We start from the raw sequence: 14,277 nt of genomic DNA, 5'->3' as shown, positions 1-14,277 counted from the left end.
AGGTGACACCTCAGGTCAGACAATGCATTTTAGGTGTGAGGCCATGTTTCAAAAATAGGAATTGTGTGTCCAATGCATTCTCTCTCACCAGCTTCCTGAGGAAGGAGCGGGTCTCCAAAAGCTTGTGGTTTCAAATAAACCCTGTTGGACTATTACTCAATGTCCTGTGATTTGTGACTTTGTCCACCCCAGTCCAACACCAGCACCTCCACATGATTGATAGCAAGACAATGGTACAAAAATGACCCCATTGCAGACTTTAGTGTACAAGAAAAGCAACTATAAGGCAGCCTGAATAATCAAATCAGCTACAAAAGCATCAAACTGATGATTATTTCTTATCAGTTTTACAATGAGAAGACAAACAATGAAAATTAGAGCAATGATGAATTAATTTAATTATAACAGAATCTGAATGCACTGAAGCGAACACAGAACATATGCTGAGTCAATATCAGCATACAAATTGTGCACTCAAGCTTGCTTGTGCAGAGCCCAGGGAATGTAATAATGAAGCAGTACTTGTTCAGTATATAATACAGCTTTTGCATTGCTTCAAATGGATTGTTGCATGTTGGAATAAAATTCTAGGACCTTGAATTTGCAGAGAATTTTTACAGCTATTGATTACTTTGCATCCACACAAACATAAATCTCAACATTGCGTCTTACATTTAGAAAAATATCAAAGCATTTTGTCATGTATTGCATTATATCAATACCTGATCTTGTGTTGGTACACCCAATTCATTACCCTCATTTATATTAAACTATATTATCAAAGATGTGTAGCGAGAAGTAACTATGAGAAAAGGGTTAGAGGAACAATGATGTTTAAGGTTAAACTTGTTGCACTTTATGGCAAATGTTAGGATTTGAGGTTTGAAGTCAGTGGTGTTTCCAAGATTCAGTATGAGGCATATTGCTTTTTTTAAAATAATAACTTACATATTAGACTATAACGTTTCAAAATTTGCCAGTTATACTGAACCTTGAGGTGTGACAAACAAAGAGAATGATAATGCTTGCAATTGAACACTGTTGTGCTAATAGAATGGTGGAATGTAATGTAGAGAGGTTTAAGGTTTGATATTTTGGCTGAAGGAATACAAAAAGGCAACATATATTTACTGTCACAATTCCTAAGAGTATGCCAGAAAAGAAGGAACTGGAGATGTGATGTAGAGTTTTGAAGTTAAGATGACATACTGAGAGAGCAGTTATCAAAATATATGGGATCTTATGTTTCATAAATAGAGGTATTGAGTACAAAAGCATGGAAGTTATGCTGAATCAGCATAAATCTCTGAGTAGGCCACGACTACAGTACTGTGTACATTTCTGTCCGACTCTTTGGGAAGGATGTGAAGCTCCAAGAAAGGGAGGAGTTAAAATTTACCACAATGTTTTAAGGATAAACAATTTCAGTTAGAAGGCTGGGATGGAGAACTTGGGACTGATTTCCTTGGAGCATTGCAGGATGAGGGGAGATTTAATAGAGATATAAATGGCAGGCTTAGATAAGGTAGACATAGCTGAGCTCTTAATTTGATGGTACCATGACAGGGGGACACAGATTTAAAGTTTTGGAGAAGAGGTATAGGTAGGAATGTGAAGGACTTTACTTATGCAGTAAGTGGTAACGGCCTGGAAATCATTGTCTAGTAATGCAGTGGAAGCAAAGATGAGCAATGATTTAATGGCAATTGGATAAACATGTGAAGGAAATAAACTTGCAGGGCTAAGGACAAGATGTGGTGAATATAGACTGATTAGATCATGCTCAAGAGCTAGCATGGACTTCATGGATCAAATGGTCTCCTTTTATGTCATAGTCACTTTATGGGCTGTATTTAATGGAGGTTATTGGCAGGGAAGTCAGTTGAGGGGTCTTGCTGGTTGTATCAGATGCCAATCAGAACTTAACTAGATAGCAGCAAGCCTTCCTCAGGATCAAAGTACCAACGAAAGAGGCCAGAGGTCTATTGAACAGCAGTGCCTCCAGGACGGCAGTAGCTGTCCTTGGTGCTACGCTAACCCAAAGTCTGGAATCATCACTGGTTCAGGCCAGAAGTGAATGATGGTGAGATGGAAACTGCAGGGAAGGGGAAGCAGACTGAGTGTGGAAAGGAGATGGTGGTGGCAAGGTTTGGCCGGAGGGGTGGGGTCTCTACCTGCCACCCTCCCACCTGATTAAAATATCCCCACAAACAAATCTATCACAAGAGAGGGCATTGAATTCTGCCCATCACACCTCTTGTTAACAGCTGACTCTTTCAAATTTATGCCTACTACATAACAGCAATGAGATGCCATTATTTTGCTGCATGGTTCAAGTACAGATAAGTCAATTTAACAAGAAGCCTACTTATTTTGTCTGCTTCGAGAAGTCAGGGAAATCTTGAAGCATAGTAGGTAGTGTCTCTACCTCTGGCCCAGAGCCTCCGCCTTCAACTGATGACTCAGTACTTCATGACCATGAAAGGTGTGTCATAACAAAGCCAAACAGATTTACTGTCAATTTGTAAACCCTCCTGATTTGGCAGGTAGTAAGAGTAGGAGAAAGGCCTGGTCATCCAGAACCAAGTGGTTGCAGCAGCATGACAGCTTACCCCGTTAACAGTCTGAACACTCACCTAAATACTACCATTGCTACTTCCCTTCCTGGCATTGGCTGAGCTGAAACAACACTTACTGGTATGGTAGCATATGATGTCTCCCTTTGCTAGGTGTCAAAGTTTAAGTTGGAAAATGATATAATTTGGCAAAATTCCGTACACCAGACTGTTGCGTGCATACAATTTTTGAAGGCTTTAACCGTTCATTTGTTTGAACTTAGAACACGACAGATGCATTATGCAGATAAATGCTGTTTTAGTTGGTTTCAACCTGTGCTGCAAACCAACTGTTTGATTATGGGTTTATTAGCAACTACAATCAATATTACATTGCTACAGAATTACTGCTGATTGTTATCCAATAGGTGACCAGGGCTAGCCAATTTCGTTAAGAATAAGTTTTAGGTTTAGAGGACAGAAGAAACAGAGGCTTTCTCATACCAAGTTTCAAACAGAGAGAAAAAGGAACTAATGAAAAATATGGAAAACGGAAACCCTATTTCCTGATGAGTAAAGAATTCGCACTTCTTTGCCACAAGTTTTATGGTCGCATAAAGCTGCTCACTTATACACTAATGCTGAACTTATAGCGCATATAAAATGCAAATGGGAGTCAAAATGGTCGACAGATGGCAGTAGCACAAAGCAGGCTCAAATTGAATTGACAACATTTTTTCCCATTAACTTTGAAAGTTCCACGAAAATTTTAATTTCTAGCTAAGTAAAAGGGTCAACAGTTCTGTGAACTTCAGTGGAGAACACACCGGCTGAGGATTTACTTCAAGCCTGCTTTGCTTCTGGTACAGTTCATTTTTACTCCCTGTGACTCGGACTCTGATGTTAAGTGGTGTTCTCCTCAGAAATATCCAAAGTCACCAGTGTCCATTTGGGTTTCAGGCTGCCCTTTACACAATAAGATTAGATTAGATTAGATTCCCTACAGTGTGGAAAACAGGCCCTTTGGCCCACCAAGTCCTCTGAAGAGTAACCCACCTAGACCCATTTTCCTCCGACTATTGCACCTAACTCTATAGGCAGTTTAACGTGGCCAATTCACCTGGGGTTGAAGGAACATGGTTGACGAACTTCAGGGCAAAGGAGACGACCTGGGGGTTACAGTAAGACAAAGACCCAAGGGCATCAATGTGGACTTCACCAGTTTCCTCGAGTCCCCTCCCTCCACCTTAGTTTAGATTAGTGTGGTGCTGGAAAAGCACAGCAGTTCAGGCAGCATCCGAGGAGCAGTAAAATTGACGTTTCGGGCAAAAGTCCTTCATCAGGAATGAAGGGCTTTTGCCCGAAACGTCGATTTTACTGCTCCTCGGATGCTGCCTGAACTGCTGTGCTTTTCCAGCACCACTCTAATCTAAACTCTGGTTGCCAGCATCTGCAGTCATTGTTTATCCCCCCACCTTACCCCAGTTCCAAACTTCCCGCTCAGTACCATTCTCATGACCTGTCCCACCTGTCAATCTTCTTTCCCACCTATCCGCTCCACTCTCCTCTCCAACCTATCACTTTTACCCCTTCCTCCATCCACCTATTGCATCTCAACTACCTTCTCCACAGCCCTACCCCCTCCCATTTATCTCTCTACTCTTGAGGCTTCCAGCATCATTCCTGATGTAGGGCGCCTGCCCGAAACGTCGATTTTCCTGCTCCTTGGATGTTGCCTGACCTGCTGTTTTTCCAGCACCACTCTAAGCTTGACTCCAAACTCCTGCATCTGCAGTCCTCACTTTCGCCCAGTGCAGAGTGTAAACCCTGCTTCTGGGTTGTGAATACTACATATACTACAAAAAATGTCACGTTGCCTTGAAAAAGTCTTGGTTTGGTAAGGGCCCATAAGGAGCCCATCTTTGGAGCCAAGTAGACTCCTGTGGAGGACCTATGGCACTACTGGTAGTGGCCCTACCTCTGCACCAGAAGTACCTGTTCAAGTCCCACTCCAGGGTTTGAAACTTAAGGAATGTGTAAGTCAAGGTGTAAATGCTTCCAACATATGTTAATAGCAGGTTGCGAGAATGAGAGACTTCTAGCCAGCCATTTTTGGAAGGCAACTGTGAACCAGTGCAGTACTTTGTCAGGCATTACCATGGACTAACACAGAAATCCAGGGGCCCCAATGCTCTTTCTGGGCATGATACCTGGAAAGTGAGTTTTTTGAGGACATTTGCAAGACCTTTCAGTGACTAAGGGTTCCAAAGATACACTTTGGATTGTACTGGTGAAGCTATTCATCAAAAAATCCCTAGCACATAAACCAACAACATAGCATTCATAAGTGGGCTATGACACTGAAATTAGTTTATCACATTGGTTTACACAGTGTGACAAATGGTTTATGAAGCAAAACTATCACAATAAAGTGGACTAATTATTATTAATTCTCTGGGACATTGCTTATGAGCAATATCATTTGTGCACGTCCCTCTGTTTGTTTTCTTACCCTGTGTCTGCTATTTTGCGAGGGACGAGCAATTCTGATAAAGAAGAACAGACATAAAGTGCCCAAGACCTTAGCATATGGTCTTGCTTACAAAAGGGAGAAGACCTGATCTACGTAGGTCAGAGATGCTGAACAAATCAAATAAGCAGCATCATGTTAAGTCTGACAATTGGGGGAAAGAGTAAGGATTCGTGTCACACAAGGCAGGATGCACATACTGGTATGCATAGCTAGAGGGCAGCACAGAGAAAACACCTCTTAAAGCTGGTTGTTTATCATTAAAACATTGCTCCCTGTGTCAATCTGGGAATTTGAAATTCAGAAGTTGGCCATATGTGTCAAAATAAAATTGGATGGCAAACGCACCAAAAGTAATCAGAAATTTAGATAGCTACATTCAGAAGAGTGAAAAAAAATGAATAAAAGTTCAAATGGTTGCCTTGCAGAATTATTTTTGAGATGATTCAATGATTATCCCTTGGTCAGTACACGGTCATGTGATTGGCATGAACCATTTAGCAAAGCTGAAGGCTATACATAATTACAGAATTATGTAGTCTTTTAGGCACAAAACACTTAATTGTGCAGATGCAAAAGTTATATAATGCTCCAAAATTTGATTATTATCCAAGGAGAAATGAATAATGTTTTTGTAAACTAAAGATTACTTTGTTTAGGAGAGTTTGGGTCTATATTTGTACAGCATATGCAGATTGAAAGATACCAACTAATTTACTGTGTACCAATTACTGAATTGTGCAAATAAATATTCTTTGCAATTTATCTAAATCATTAGCCAAAGCATTGCTTTTATCCAGCCTGAATCAATCCATCATATTCATTCAGGTTACATTAATTCTTTGATCTCTTTTGGTATTAATCCAGATTCACTGAATCTGGTGTACATAATTCTAGTTCCGGTATAACAGGTCTCAGATGTCATATAGACTCTGTTGGCAGAACACCAAGCATGAGAAGAACAGTCAAGGAGATAAAAGAATAATTACTTATGGGCTTTGCTGTGAAAGAATTCCCAGCTGAAATGCAGTCTTTATTGAAGCTCCTTCATATGAAAAACCTCATTCCATGGACTCAGCTATTTCCAGTTTCCAGTCATGCAACACAAGATTGACAGGAGACAAGGCATAACTGTGCCACAGATTTGACGCAAAAATACAAACGATAGCATATGGTACAGAAACAGGGTTGTACGTACTGGTACAGCACGGCTGCACGCCCGCTCACAGAAACCAGTACTTACAGCCAGATCATCTATTAGTTTATCTTCAAACGAATGCTCCTCGGTGTCAATCCAGGAATTTCTATAACTTTCGATGAAGAGGTTAGATGCGCGGTGCCTGAGGAAGGGCAAGAGTGAAAATAGGAGGGGTTGGGAATAAAGACATGACTTTAGTGGTTACACTATCTTATCACACAACTGTTAGAGATGCAATTGTACCAGTTTGCTTACCTGATAGGTCAGAAAAACATGGGAATTGGTAAATAAAGACCAAAATGTTATTATGTTAACCTACTTGTCTTTATATATCAGCATTTCTCCACAACAGATGACTATATCTGCTAGGAGGTACCAATTATATAAAAATTAAGTAGGTTATGCATGCAATTTTAAAAATCTGGTCATTTTTATTATGTAGGCAAATTGCCACATTTATAGAGTTGACCTTGAAATTACACTATCTGAATATAACTATATGCATTCACATGAAATCATTCCTATAGTCACTTTAAAGGTGGCATTAAAGCTTGTCAATATTCAATGTGCAATTTCAAGGCTGGAATATGTTACTATTGATAAAAACACATCAGATCTGTATTTTGTTGTCAGGTTATAGTTCACTGTGACCAATTGGATTCCGTTTAGAGTCTCCATTTATTTAGTGATTTTTTTTTTGAAAAATCATTCCTTCCAGATTTAGCTAAGCCTCCTTCTTTTGTTTGGTGAAACTTCATCTGATAAGCTTTGGTCAATTCTCCACATTCCTCAAATGATCCACACTCTAATTCTGTCTCAATGGAATGCTGATTAGCTTGTGCTTACTGTTGACATTATAGTTCAGGAATGATGGGTATTTTCAGACCCCCAACTTATTGCTCTGACCAATCAGGTACTGCTCAAATTGTACAACATGCTTGTCAATGGACTATTTGTACTTGCTAACTCCAAGATTTAGTGTCAGTGGTGGTCACGCAAAGTCAACGTTACCATCAGTAGGTACACTAGACTTGCAAAGTCCGATTTCTCACACGCTCTGCGAAGCCACAGTTTTCGATAGGCGTTCATGAAGTAATAGCTAATTTTATGTCTGAGAGAAGAGGATAAATTTTCTATATTCAAGTCTTTCTGAGCAATATAATTGTTGTAGAAGTTACTTGAGACACCAACATACATCACAATCAGACATTAACAAAAAAGCTACTTAGTTAAGTATGATTGATCTTTCTCAATACACTGACTAGACAAACAACAGAAGTTATATAACTGACATTTATTCTCTTTGCTTATGCAATTCCTTTGGCATTAAAAGCAAGGCCAACCTGAAGCTTGGAATATCTTATTTGTTATAAGTTTACTATACATGTTTTTCAGCTAGAGTAAGTACTCTGATCAGCATACAGTCAATGACCGACATGGCTTTTTAAAGTTGTTAGTTACAATCACAAATGCCTTTGTGCAGCAATGTATTTTACGAATTTGGTTGCAAAACTGCCTTATTCAGAAAACAGAATAATTTTACCAAGCTGCTGAAAATATTGGCCAAAAGATAGACCTACTAACAGCTTTGTTAACCAGAAACCTCAGCTTCTTCATGATCAAGGGTATAGACCACTACAAAATTGTGACCTGGAAATGGACTCCTGCTGATTACGACTTCCCAGCACAACAAAAATGAATTAGAGATCCAATATTGGATACACTTTGGGCCTCTTTATTCAGCCGCAGGGAGCAATCCTCCATTTTAATGTGTATGCTATGAACGCACATCTGCAATGTAATATTCCTAACATTACATTTTCATTTTCTCTTATAGCAGACTGGCCAGCTGCTGAGGAGTTGGTAGGAAACAATCTTGAATGTTACACATACAAAAACAATCGTTGCACTTTCTCCAAGCTACTGAATTAAAATGCTAGACAGTTCATCAACAAACAAAACTAAAGGAGATTAAACATATAATGCTGTATATTTCCTAACAGTGCTAGATGCCTTTAATTTTGGTTTTGTTTTGCTTTTTTGTCTTTTATGCCAACATATTCAAGCTACTCTCAAGTTTCTGCTTTTGATTATACTTAGAGCATTTTTTGTTTGTTAAATCGGCTAGCAACAGGTTTCACTTGGCAAAACGTATGCACTTTTTGAAAGGCGGTTTCTCGTAAATATTTTTTAGTTAGCCTCTGACAATCATAGAAAATCTTTTTTATTCCAATGTCTTCAATATGGTTCATTTAACCTGCATAAGAACTTAAAAACAAAAAAAAGTTAAATGTAATTTAAAGTGGCATACAGATCAGCTGCAACTGCAAACATAGCGATTATTGATCATGTAATAAATTCAAAGGGACTGAAATTCCACTCCCCTGCTGTGGCAAAGGTGCACAGCTAGTCAGAGAAGAGCAGTTTACAAAGAGGAAAGGGAGTTCTTAACGGGAGAAGGTGAAACTTCTTTGTGCCAGCTCTCATCAAGCTGAAGCATTCAGGGAGAGACAGTCTAAAATTGTGGGAACTCAAATTCAAATCTTACCACACAGCTGAGAGAAGTTTCAATAAGTAAATTAAATTTTGACATCTCTGCTCTAGGGGGCAGTGAAGGCTCGGTCATTGTGTATATCCAAGAAAGGGATTAATAGCTTTCTAGATATTAAAGACATTAAGGGATATGGGGAGAGTGCAGGATGATAGCATTGAGAAAGAAGGTTGGTCATGATCTACTTGAATGGTGGAGCAGATTCGATGGGCCAAATATTCCTTCTCCTACTTCCTATGTTTACGTCCTCTTTAGGTTGTTCTAGAGTCACAAATGACACACTATAAATGTTACCACTTACTTTCATACTTTCTAATGAGTTGAGGTGCATATTTCAGGATAGTCAGTATATTTTGTACTGGGGCAGTTGTTCTGCACATCCACATTATCTCTAACACCTGGTAGTCACTTGAAGCCCAAACATCCTAATAACACAGCATGAAGTTGTCAAACAAGTATGAGATGGCTCTGAATTATTTCAGACCACCTAGAAGTATTTTATACCAAATACTTCAGTCATCATAAAGAATATGATTTTGATGCTGTGCTTATATTATGATCTGCAGTAATAACAGGTATGAATAAGAATAAACAAGAACCAAAATTTCTGGAAAAGCTCAGCAGATCTTGCCACATCAATGGAGAGAAAGTAGAATTATCATTTCGGCTCCAGTGACCCTTCTTTAGAACTGAGCTTTTCCAGAAATTTCTGTTTTTGTCTCTAATTTCTGACATCCACAATTCTTTGGCTTTTTTTAAATGAACAATTATAATTCAGTAAAAGGCACTCATCTCACATAATATTGATAAAAAGCTATTCACAATACAAGTTTTACTTAGAAATGCAATGTTCACTCAAATTAAAAATTGTTAAAAGAAACGTTAGCTTATCAAGGTTTATTCAACTGCTAAAACGAATTTTGGAAAAATATGTAAGGTTAAATCATAGGGAGGAGAGCATTATAAATTTACAAATCTGTTATATTTTGGTATCAGTTTCTGCCCAACTCAGTTATATTGCAAGTGTGCCAACACCAAATAGATTATTAATATTTATCAGCTCCCATAACTGAATTTGCTGTTACTAGGAAGACATTGTACTAGGAACACATTATACATCACCTGCTTGGAAGATGGAAAAAAACCCACAAAATATTTGGCTAGATTTAGCACACCTACGTTGCCAATGAGTAAAAGAAAGTCTAATACCATCAATTTAAAACAGTGTGGCATGATTTCTGGAGGGGAAAGCACTATTTCTTTCTGATTCTGTACTGCCTTGTATGACAGCTTACCTTGGTAAATTATACAGTGGAGTCATTCTGAAACATGCTACCACAGCTCTTCTGCGCTGCTTGGACAACAGCTTGTACCAAACCATCTTCTTGGACTTGAAAGGATGTTCTGTCTAAACAACATAAAAAAATTCCAATATTTAGTCAAATGACAGATTATGTAAAATACATATGTGCTTGCTGAATGTGGTCGCCTTTTAATGCAGTTTCTACCATATTAGATGTAGAACTAGCGTGACTTAATGGGCTACATTTGAAACCCATACATAATATTTCATTTAATTAGATGGCAATATGATATTGAAGTTCTGTCTTAATATTCTTACTTTTATGGACAGGATTCGAGAGAGATTGAATTGCTGAAGGAGCTCTTGGACTAAGAAAAGACTTGGTGGTGATATCACTTTCATTACTGGAAGGTAAATGCAACGCTGTAACATACTGGAATGGGAGAAGGTAATTTATATTATATGAAAAAATACAACAAGCTAAATTTTTAGTCAATTCAGTTCAACAAACCCTTACTTCTACCTTCATGAATTAGCCACTCCCTTCACAAAATCTAAGTATGTTAGACAAGTTGTACCACTTGACCACCAAAACTAAAAAGAGAATTAAGAATATTGTCCTTCAGTTTTAAAGGGTTTTATGTAAGACCGCACTTGGAACACTCTGTATGGTTCTGATCACCATATTTAAGAAACAGTGCAGTGAAGGTTCACTAGATGGCTCCTGGGATGCAAGGGTTGTCCTTTGACGACAAGCTGTGTAAACTGGGACTGTGCTCTCTGGAGTCATAAAGAATGAGATGTGACAGAGTCAGAGTTCAACTGTACAGGAAAAGGCCCTTCAGTCCAATGGTTTTGCATCAAACAAAACAAGCACTTAACTATCCTAACCCCACTTTCCAGCACTTGGTCCTCAGCCTCATATGCCCCAGGCATCATAGTTGCACTCTTAAATACTTCTAAAACGTTGAGGGTTTCTGTGGTAGTGCAGAGGTGTACCGTAAGTAGACTTGAGCTGTGCTATGATGGCACTGACGATGGTACAGTGAGGCTTGCACACCAGATGCTACTATCCATGGATGTGAGGTGCGAGCTGCCATTGACCTGGACTGCTCTTTGAGACACTGTTGCTGGGTGTTCAAGATGGAACAAGCAATGAGCTGGAACACCATACAGAGTGCTCCAAGTGCAGTCTTACATAAAACTCTAATCTTTATGCTGGTAATTCTCAGCATCTAGTTTCTATCCAGTGTATGATGAGACTAGTTAGTAGTGAGGGTGATAATGAGCAACAATCCCCATTAATACACCTCTCATCACTCACTGGTGATAATCTTACCCTGGAAACTCTATTGGAAAATATAATTCATTGCTTATGACATTGAGAAAGACCTCACTCGACTTCTCATACAAAATTCCCACGTTACTTACTACTGCATGCAGTATTCCAAATATGGCCTAATCAATGTCCTGTACAGCCACAACATGACCTCCCAACTCTTATATTCAAGGAACTATGAATCTGCAACCCAAGGTCTCTTTGTTCAGCAACATTCCCCAGGACTTTACCATTAAGTAGTTAAGTTCTGCCCTAATTTGCCTTTCCAAAATCACCCATCTGACCAAGATTAGAGTGGTGCTGGAAAAGCACAGCAGTTCAGGCAGCATCTGAGGAGCAGGAAAATCGACGTTTCGGGCAAAAGCCCTTCATCAGGAATAGAGGCAGAGTGCCTGCAGGGTGGAGAGATAAATGAGAGAAGGGTGGGGGTGGGGAGAAAGATATATTTCCCTCCCCACCCCTTTCCGCCTTCTGCAAAGACCATTCCCTCCGTGTCTATCTGGTCAGGTCCACGCCCCCCAACAACCCACCCTCCCGTCCTGGCACCTTCCCCTGCCACCGCAGGAATTGCAAAACCTGCGCTCACACCTCCTCCCTCACCTCCATCCAAGGCCCCAAAGGAGCCTTCCACATCCATCAAAGTTTTACCTGCACATCCACCAATATCATTTATTGTATCCGTTGCTCCCGATGCGGTCTCCTCTACATTGGGGAGACTGGATGCCTCCTAGCAGAGCGCTTTAGGGAACATCTCTGGTTCACCCGCACCAATCAACCACACCGCCCTGTGGCCCAACATTTCAACTCCCCCTCCCACTCAGCCGAGGACATGGAGGTCCTGGGCCTCCTTCACCGCTGCTCCCTCACCACCTGACGCCTGGAGGAAGAACGCCTCATCTTCTGCCTCGGAATACTTCAACCCCAGGGCATCAATGTGGATTTCACCAGTTTTCTCATTTCCCCCTCCCCCACCTCACCCAGTTCCAAACTTCCAGCTCAGCACTGTCCCCATGACCTGTCCTACCTGCCTATCTTCTTTTCCACCTATCCACTCCACCCTCCTCTCTGATCTATCACCTTCATCCCCACCCCCATTCACCCAATGTACTCTTTGCTACCTTCCCCCACCCTCCTCCCTGACCTATCACCTCCATCCCCACCCCCATTCACCTACTGCACTCTATGCTACTTTCTCCCCACCTTCCCCTCATTTATCTCTCCACTCTGCCGGCACTCTGCCTCTATTCCTGATGAAGGGCTTTTGCCCGAAACGTCGATTTTCCTGCTCCTCGGATGCTGCCTGAACTGCTGTGCTTTTCCAGCACCACTCTAATCCAGAATCTGGTTTCCAGCATCTGCAGTCCTTGTTTTTACCATCTGATCAAGGTCCTGTTGTACTCTGTGATAACCTTCTTTGCCGACCAATATACTTCCAAATCTTGCTATCATCTGCAAACTTATGAACCACATCTCTTAAGTTCACATCCAAATCATTTATATAAATGATGAAAAACAGTGGACCCAGCACCAATCCTTGTGGCACACCACTGGTCACAGGCCTCCAGTCTAAAACGCAATCCTCCAGCACCACTGTCTGTCTTCTACCTTCGAGCCAGTTCTAATTCCAAATTACTAGTTTTCCCTGTATTCCATGTGATCTAACCTTGCTAATCCATGCGGAACCTTGTGAAATGCATTTCTGAAGTCCATATAGACCACGTCCACTGCTCTACCCTCATCAATTCCCTTTGTTATTTCTTCAAAACCTCAATCAAGTTAATGAGACCCCTCATGTGAGTCAGGAAGCTATTACCTATATCTATATCTGCCACCTCTTGCAGTCAGATCCACAACTGTTTAATTGCGGGGGGGGGGGGGGCAGTGCTCTGTCTGTGGTGCTAAAGGTCACAGCAGCATTGAACCCCCCCCTCTTTCAAATCTCAACTAGGGACCTGTGTGGCATCACCCAATTAGGAGCCCCAAATGCATTTGGGATTGACTGATGGTCTTTACAATAAAGCAATAGTTTGTTCAGTTCACCATGGACCCCAAATGCCAAGGTGCGGACTGTGTGCAGTGTCATGCACAATGAAAGGTGGAGGGCAAACTTAGAAGAGGAGAAGGCTGACCAGCCACATGCTTTCTTTGACTGGAAAGAAAGGGAGCTCAGTGGACACTGAGGAAATCAATGCTGATGATGAGGTAATTGAACAGGTCAGAGCAGTACAGAGATGAGGCAGAAAGGCCTAAAAGATTCTGACAGTGGCTAGATTTGAGGAGGAGTTACTTTGCATTGTATGTGGCTGAGGTGTTAAATAAATACTCAGCATCTGTCTTTACCTACGAGACAGATGGTTCCCAGGTCATGGTGACAAAGGAGAAATGTCAGTCACCAGAAGGGTTTAAAATTCATAAGGTGATGGTATGAGAAAAGCAGTTGGCACCTAAAATTCATAAGGCATTGAGACTGAATGGGATGAATCCAAGGAATTTGAAGGGAGCAAGTGTAAAATGCAAAGACACTGGCAATTATCTTTCAATCATCCCGAGGCTTCCTGGATTCCTCCTGAAATCTAGCCACTCTCAGGTCTTTTTTGGGCCTGTCTTGTCTTGTCTCAGAACTGCTCTGGTTTCTTCAATATTTTCACTGGGACGGTGACAGAGGACTGCAGCATTGCAAGTATGACTTCTGAAAAAGACTGTAAGAATAAGCCCAGCCCAGCAACTACAGTTTAACTTCTGTGGCAATTAGGTGGGATAGAAATATGGGTCATATGGAAAAACATTGGTTAAGGGATGCC

General features: G+C 40.6%; 1 protein-coding gene across 15 annotated transcripts in view; it reads right to left on the bottom strand.

The window, feature by feature from the left end:
• The window catches only part of LOC122542710 (ryanodine receptor 1-like), a 404,506-nt gene that overhangs the window by 84,665 nt on the left and 305,564 nt on the right, over positions 1-14,277 (bottom strand). For all 15 annotated transcript variants that reach the window (XM_087983940.1, XM_087983944.1, XM_087983942.1 and 12 more), the window contains 2 exons: positions 10,130-10,242; positions 6,329-6,425 (listed from right to left, as the gene is read on the bottom strand). In XM_087983940.1, coding sequence (XP_087840066.1) covers positions 6,329-6,425; positions 10,130-10,242 — 210 coding nt within the window. The remainder of the gene's footprint in view (positions 1-6,328; positions 6,426-10,129; positions 10,243-14,277) is intronic.

The sequence above is a fragment of the Chiloscyllium plagiosum genome, unplaced genomic scaffold (genome assembly GCF_037043375.1).
Source record: "Chiloscyllium plagiosum isolate Xiang-an unplaced genomic scaffold, Cpla_swu_hap1 HiC_scaffold_47, whole genome shotgun sequence".
Lineage (NCBI taxonomy): Eukaryota > Metazoa > Chordata > Chondrichthyes > Orectolobiformes > Hemiscylliidae > Chiloscyllium > Chiloscyllium plagiosum.
Note: the sequence above shows the minus strand (reverse complement) of the source record. Positions and strands in the feature narration are given on the sequence as shown.